General features: G+C 44.4%; 1 protein-coding gene across 1 annotated transcript in view; it reads right to left on the minus strand.

Annotated features, from left to right (window-relative positions):
- The window catches only part of LMTK2 (lemur tyrosine kinase 2), an 85,659-nt gene that overhangs the window by 9,106 nt on the left and 68,604 nt on the right, over positions 1-7,949 (minus strand). The window contains exons 10-11 of the mRNA XM_006150178.3: positions 4,606-4,755; positions 174-3,126 (exon numbers count right to left, since the gene is read on the minus strand). Of these exons, the coding sequence (XP_006150240.1) occupies positions 174-3,126; positions 4,606-4,755 (3,103 nt within the window). The remainder of the gene's footprint in view (positions 1-173; positions 3,127-4,605; positions 4,756-7,949) is intronic.

A 7,949-nucleotide genomic window follows, 5' to 3' on the forward strand; every position in this document is an offset into this window, starting at 1 on the left:
CTGCATATTCTTGGAACTGGAACCAGCTCAAATCACTTTGAGTAATCCCAGCCTGTTGCCTCAAAATGGCAATAAAAAAACAGACCACACTTGATTTCCCAACACATTCTGGAATTCTCTCCAATGGGATATACATATGTCTCTATATAAAATAATTTGTAGGCAACAGATACCTGGTCAAACAAGTAGACTGTGACATCATCAAAAAACGTGACTGCCTTCTTTTCTTTCTTCCAGTCATCAGGTAGCTGGTCAATGGCCACAGAGGCTGATGGTTTTAATAAACTCCGCAAGTGTCTCCCATCCTCGTTGCTGAGAATCACGGGCACAGGGTGCTCAGTCTCATCTTCCGATTCAGAGCTGAGACTGTGCAGGTTGAAGGCCCTCAGATCCTCATCAGAGTCATCACTGTTTTCGTCTTCCTCGTCTGCATCGATCCCATCCTCGGAGAGGTCAAGCATCCCTGAAACACCAAGTTTCCCCAGGTATTTCCCTTCGATATCTGGCTCCTTCAACTTTGGGCCCTCAGAATGGCTGGATAAGGACTGACCCACTGTAGAATTTGCATATGCAAGGAGTTCATTAGTGTTGGTTCCAGTGGAAGCGAGGGTGCAGGAGTGTTCTTCCTGTGTCTCAAAATCATCACCACTGCTAAGTTCCGAGTTCAACAAACTCAAAGGACTGCCAGCCTCATCTTCCAAAGGATGCAAGTGTTTGGGAATATCAGCTGGTGTTGGCTCCAATGTTTCTCTTAATTCCTGGTTACTGGAATTGTGCAAAGCAGATAGACAACTTTGATCTGGCTGGCTCTTTTTGGTTTCTAGACAACTATCCTTGGTATCAGAGCTTTGCTCTGGGATGACTGGCTCAGGCAGGGACTCACCCTGAACTGATACTAAGGCCGAGGAAGAGGGTCCTGGGACCTCCTCAGACTTTTTATCAGGCTCAGAGTCATTATCTGAGAAGTATGCAGAGTCTCGATAGGAACTCTGGGGGCCAGGTGCAAACGTCTGTGAGGGCGCTTCTGCACCTCTCTGACCATCGCCTGCATCTGAGATGACGATGACCGGGTTGGGAGGCAGACTGCTGTGACTGCTATCGCCAGCTGCAGCTGGGTCGGAGTCTGGCACACCCTCTGGGGCAGGATGCAAAGTCCACTCAGGCGACTCCAGGTTCTCCGTTTCATAACCACTGTCTGCTGGCTTATCAGGGGGCAAGAGTTTCTGAGGCGTGTGAGAGCCTAAAGAATCCAGTAAGGCTTCATGGACATCCACTGAATCCAGAGAGTCTGGGGTTTCCACGGATTGTTCTGAGATTGGAATGGGTGTTGACAAGCTGTCTTCCAAGAGGCTGTCTTGACTGGTTGAGTCTGATGACAGGGCAGACACCAAGGCTGCTTCTTTTGTGGAATCTTTATAATTGAGCTGATTTAAAGTCTCCACAGAAGCTGCTGAGCTCTTCTCTAGCAAACTATTACTGTGACGGTTATCTGAAAACTGTTTATTTTGTACATTCTGCCTCAATTCTGGAAGACTGCTCTCAACATTGACCCTACCAGAAAGAACATCATCAAGAACTGAGTCACTTTTGGTTAGCTGCAGGGTCTCCTCACTGTGGTGAGTCAAATCCTGGGACCCGTCACCAACACCACTTGTTCTGGCATCAGTTGAGAGAGTTCCAGATGGGACATCCAGGGTGTCCAGAGTTAGGTCCTGGCAAGGATGGTCCTCAGAGACACCGACGTCTAAACACGTGGGTTTGGTTTCTTCCTGCTTTGGGAGCAAATCTGGAAGTAAACTCTGAGGCATTTCTTCTGCTGTGAGTGAGGTAGGAGTTACCTGCACTTCTGGAGAAGACTGCAGTGAGGGGCTCAAAGTATTGCCCTTGAGCTTGATGTCCGTATCTTTTCCTTTTGCACTTATGTTTTCTGGTAACAAAGAAAGATCTGGTTTATTTTCAGCAAACTTAAGTTCAGTATCTAAAGAGTTTCTACGTGAAGTTTCTAACATGGTTTCAGTAAAACCAGCATTCTTAAGTTCTGTCTGAAGATCATTTATATGTTCTTTGCTGGACAATGAGCCCTTTAGTAAGTTTTTTTCTTGAAGGAATAAAAAGTTTTCCGACAATTCTTGAACACTCAGTGGATCAAAATTATCTTCATGTGTAAAATTTTCTGATAAGGAAAGAGGCTCACAGTCAAAAAGCTTATGGGGTTTTTCCTTCTCAAAGTGGCAAGTTATTCCCAACTCTTCGGGGTCATCCGAACTTGAAGTGGTTGGCTTGAAGTCAGCCTGAACTCTGTTTAGTTCCATTAAGTCAAATATTTTTTGGTGACTGGGCAAATCCTCTGATTTGTCAAGATCATTAAATATACTGTTGAAAGGGCTCTCAGGGCCACTGGTGACGTGTAAGTCCTCAGGTAAGATAGACTCTTTGGGGTCTGTACTGGTTTGGAAGAAATCCTCATCTGTGCTTGATTCCTCCAATTCAAGGTTCCTGAGTGCTGGAAACTGCGACGGCTCGGCACTTAGCTTTTCTGGATTATCCATCTCAGTTGTGAGCAGTGCAGGCGGGTAATCGAGCTCCAAGTTGCTGCCACTTTTTTCTTCTAGTTGGATATAATAGTCGCTTCCAACAGAAAGGTTGTGGGCATCAAAAACAGGAACAACTCCAGGCGCCCGGAGGGGGACATCCTGGCCACTGTCATCTTGCTTTCCAGGACCAGGATCTGAAAGTGAACTCTCAAAAACTTCAACTGGAAAGAAGATGCTCGTGTAGGACAAGGCTTCATCTGGGTGGCCCCGACTGCGCTCATCAAAATGATCATGCTTCGCAGCCTCCCAGACATACTCAAAGCTCAGCCCCTGGCTGGTTTCTGTTACAGTGAGGACCTCCTCCATTTCACGACCAAGCCGATCTCGGGTAAAATGGTCAAGAATTGGGAATGCAGCATTATTTGAAGTGTCTCTGCTGTTCGTATTTGGTTTCAGGGCATTCCACTGTTGTTCAAAGTCAACTTCCGAGTCCCGCTGGCTTTGCATCCGTAGGTAAGTCAGCAGTCTATGGACATCCTCAGCTGCTGGCCTCTGGTCTGGTGGCAACCAGCAGAACTGTAAGACTTCATACCTGAGCAGCACAGAAAAGGTAATTAATGAAATAATAATAGAGGGTATTAAAATGAGAAAAAACTTCAGTAAGGCCTGAAGCCAACTCAACAGCCCAGGAGTTTCTATACCTTTTTTTTTTAAGAGAGAGATTTTTGCTATAGAGCATGTACACTCACCAGAAATTCAGAGACAGAGAAAGAGCAGTGAGAAATCACAAACCCCCCTCCCCATAAGGGAGACGGCCACACCTCAATCCTTTCTCCTCCATCCTCTTCTTGGGATTCTGGGCATGCATGCACACATGCCTAGCATGATTTTTGAGTCATCAGGCACAGGACTTGATTCCACAGTTGGCCATGTGGGAGTCCAGAGCCTTAACCACTAGTTAATTGCTAGTCCCAAATGCAATTCTCTTACATTTTTAGATTTACTCACTTTATTCTCTGAGAATTCATACAGACAAAGGCTATTGTAACTAATCTCTAACTATTCCCCGATAATAAGTAGCACTCTAGGCTTCTGCAGCAACATGGTTTCTTGTGATCACAAAAGGAGCTAAAGGTGGAGGGGAAAGGAGTAGAGAATAAAGACCAAAGAAGGCATCCAGGAGCGATGGCTTTGTTTTTCATAGTACCCATAAGAGAGAGATTTTTGCTATAGAGCATGTACACTCACCAGAAATTCAGAGACAGAGAAAGAGCAGTGAGAAATCACACACCCCCTCCCCATAAGGGAGACGGCCACACCTCAATCCTTTCTCCTCCATCCTCTTCTTGGGATTCTGGGCATGCATGCACACATGCCTAGCATGATTTTTGAGTCATCAGGCACAGGACTTGATTCCACAGTTGGCCATGTGGGAGTCCAGAGCCTTAACCACTAGTTAATTGCTAGTCCCAAATGCAATTCTCTTACATTTTTAGATTTACTCACTTTATTCTCTGAGAATTCATACAGACAAAGGCTATTGTAACTAATCTCTAACTATTCCCCGATAATAAGTAGCACTCTAGGCTTCTGCAGCAACATGGTTTCTTGTGATCACAAAAGGAGCTAAAGGTGGAGGGGAAAGGAGTAGAGAATAAAGACCAAAGAAGGCATCCAGGAGCGATGGCTTTGTTTTTCATAGTACCCATTATTTAAAAAGAAAAACAAGTAAACTATTGATAATACCCATGCTAATAGGATTTCCTTGTCTTTTTTTCCCCATAATGCCAGAGGGCACATGCACTAGCCAGAGTAGGTAGGGAGAGTGAGACAGTCCCCCACCTCCCATTGGGGGACTGTTATGCTGCAATTCCCTCTCCTCCATTTCTCCCTCCTTTCAGGATTCTGGGCACACACAAACATGCATCTGGTGTGTTTTTCAAGTCACTGGTTCCGAGACTTGAACGGTGTGGTTGGTCATATGGGAACCAGCCAATTTTGCCACACCACACCAGCTGACTCAGATTTCTTTCTTTTTGAAGATAACAAAACAGAACATGAAGTTACCAACCATCTATCAGAATAAGGCTGCTCCAGTTGGGGTTTAGGGAGTTTTGTGTCTCTCTCTCTGATGACTTGATTGAGAACATCTAAGTTGGAAAGGTTTGAATATGGCTGAGCAGCATTATCAAAAAGCTCCCAAAGTGTCACACCCAGGGACCTGTGGAAAAAGAAAATGACTATTTCTTTGTTTCCGATGTCAAAATTTTAACACTTACATTTTTATTTGTACAGTCAGTAATTTTTAAGGATAAAGAATATAAGAGTTAATAAGATAGTTCTTTAACATGATAAAAGAGATCTTAAGGCAATAATCAACACCACAACAAATATCAAAAGAGATATTTCCATTTTAAATGAGGAAGAGAAGAATGCCTTCTATGTTGACTACTGACCACTACTCTCGAAGTGTTATTATTTTTGCCAAAAATAAAAACTAAACAGAGATGACAAACATAACGAGCAAAATATCGCTTCCCCGTTAGGCCCATGTATTGATATTTCTTGTTTCACTGTAGTTATTCCTCAATACTTTTGCTTAGTTACCGTTATGAAGGAAACGGAATCTTCCACATCACTCTGACAACTTTCTGTGACCAGAGGAAGCCACGGCTGAGCCTCTCGGGCCTTCACGTTTGTGTCATCATGGTAGGAGCACGCCACTTCCCGGCACCTGCCAACTTGCTCTTACGCCTCAGTGCTTGTGCTCATGAAAACAGCTTCTGTTGCTCAGGTCAAATAAGCCTCAGAGTTTTTCTGTCTTCTCTGGCCTCTGCACTTCCCTCCCTCCACCTATTGCCTTTGTGCATTATGGTCTTCTTCCTATCTACTGTACTACAATGCTCCCAACCTTCATGGGCATCTGAGTCACCTGGGAAGCTTGAAACAAACACAATGGCATTTAGGATCCATCTCAAGGACTCTTATGGTGGATCCAGGGTGGCCCGGAAAGTTATATTTCCCTGGTAGTGGTTAAAGCAGCTGGTTCCCATATGGCCAACTGCACAGTTTAAGTCCTGGATGTTGCTTGAAAAACATACTGGGGGACCAGTAATTAGCGTAATGGCTATGTCACTGGACTCCCATGTAGTCTACCGCGGTTCGCCTCCCGGACCCGGTGGCTTAAAACTCACGCCGGGAGCGTGTGCATGCGTGCCCAAGATCCCAAGAGGAGAACGAAGGAGAAGGGATTGCGGTGTGGCCATCCCCCCTGGGGGGTGATTTCTTGCTTCTGTCTCTCTCTCTCTCTCTGTCTGGTGAGCGCACGTACCCTATAGCAAAAACCTCTCCAAAAACAAAAGAAAAACATACTGAGGACATGCATGTGCATGCTCAAAGTCCTGAAAGGAGGGAGAAATGAAAGAGAAGGGATTGTGGTGTGATCATCTCCCACAGTGCTCCCCCACCTCCTGTACAAGTGTGTGCACCCTCTGGCAAATTAGTGATACTGATGCCCAGTCGGGCCTAGGTTGGGTATTGATGGTTTATGTGACTTTGCTTAAACCCCACCAGAGTATGTATTTGAATCATAAACTGTATCAAAAAGTAACAGGTTATTTGACATTATGTAACTTTAAATTCTCTTACACTACTTTCACAAATTAGTGAAAAAAAAATCAGCATATTCAATATCTAACTTGAGATTATCTCTATCAAAAAAATAAAAGGATCCAAATTGCCCAATCCAATTCAGAAGATATGAAGGGCTTTCTCTTTTCTGGCCAAAACTGTCAGGGGTAGAAAGCACTTTGGGGTACAAAAAGACTTTAAGGCACTGTCGATAATCTGAGGGAATTTACAATTTAACTGAGGAAAATAAGAAATTTAGATGAAATACTAAAGACCACAAAGGTGGTCTATGCTTTATAGCAAAATGGATTATCACCACCACCAAGGATGATTTGACGTTGGGCAAGTAATTCTACCCGTCTCGATTTTGCCAAATCCCTAACTTAACTCTCTTTTCCTCTCCTGGTAAGGTCCATGTCCAAACTGAACCCCTCCTCATCTGCTGCATCCTGTTAACTCTTTTTTCCCCCTTTTTTTGGGAGAGGTTTTTTTTTGTTTTTGTTTTTGTTTTTTTTTTTGTTATAGGGCACATGCGCTCGCCAGAAGGACAGAGAGAGACAGAGAGACAGAAAGCAAGAAATGACCCCCCAGGGGGGATGGCCATGCCGCAATCCCTTCTCTTCCATTGTCCTCTCCGGATCTTGGGCGGGTATGCACGCACACGCGCCTGGCGTGAGTTTAAGCCACTGGGTCCGGGACTTGAACCGTGGTCGACTACATGGGAGTCCAGCAACATAGCCATTACGCTAACTGCTGGTCCCGCATCCTGTTAACTCTTCAGAGAACTGACCGGAAGCAGGTGCCTTTCGGCATCCTTGAGTATCTTGTTCCTAGATTTCTGTTTTCCACTCATGTCACCTGTTGAAGGAGAGTCTACTGCTACTCTCCAAGTATATGCAACTCCTCCTCTACCACGCCCATGCTTTCTCAGCTTATTTCTTCTGGGAGAAAAAAATAAATGTCTCATAGTTATTATCCCATCTTCACCCCAAACTCTCTGAATCAAGTCTGCCTCTGGCAGGACCCAGCACTGCCACCAGTGACCGATCAAACTATCACAAATACAGATGGCTCTGTTGTTAGGAATACAGACTGTTTTCTGGTCAAACCCTATCCACCTCCCTATCCCCACATCATGAAGAGCAAAAAAAAAAAAGTTGGATAAAGAATAAAACACATCTTTTTTCTTTTTAAATATATTTATTTTTAAATTATTTAATTTTATTTACTATTTTAAAATTTGATACAGTGCACATGTGTTCACCAGAGAGGGAGGGAGAGAGAGAGAGAGAGGGTGGGAGGGAGAGGGAAAAGGAAAGAGAAAGTGAAAAAGCAAGACACCAGGTCCAGGACTTGAACCACAGCTGGATGTGCGAGTTCAGGATCTTAACCACTACGCCACCTGCTGGCCCCAAAACACATCTTAAAGGCATCTAAAAGTGTACAAGAATGTATGGAATAATCAGGGGAAAAAAATCTAGAACTCTGAGACCTAAGTAGACTACTCAAACCAACTCTGCCATGGGGTGTGCACCCAGCAGAAGCAAAGGTATCTCTCTGGAGGAATGCTCTAAATTTCCAGGAATCCTCATCACAAAAAAAAGTACCCAAGGAAACAAGGCACCAATAAGAACTAGGAGGAGCAAGATTTCTGGTATTGGAATTGTCTGACACAGCTCATAATCCAATTTTTTTTTTCCTTTGAGAGGTTTTTGCTATAGGGCACGTGCGCTTGCCAGAAAGACAGAGAGAGACAGAGAGACAGAAAGCGAGAAATCACCTCCC

Source organism: Tupaia chinensis, unplaced genomic scaffold (assembly GCF_000334495.1).
Source record: "Tupaia chinensis unplaced genomic scaffold, TupChi_1.0 Scaffold000279_1, whole genome shotgun sequence".
In the NCBI taxonomy this organism is placed as follows: Eukaryota; Metazoa; Chordata; class Mammalia; order Scandentia; family Tupaiidae; genus Tupaia; species Tupaia belangeri.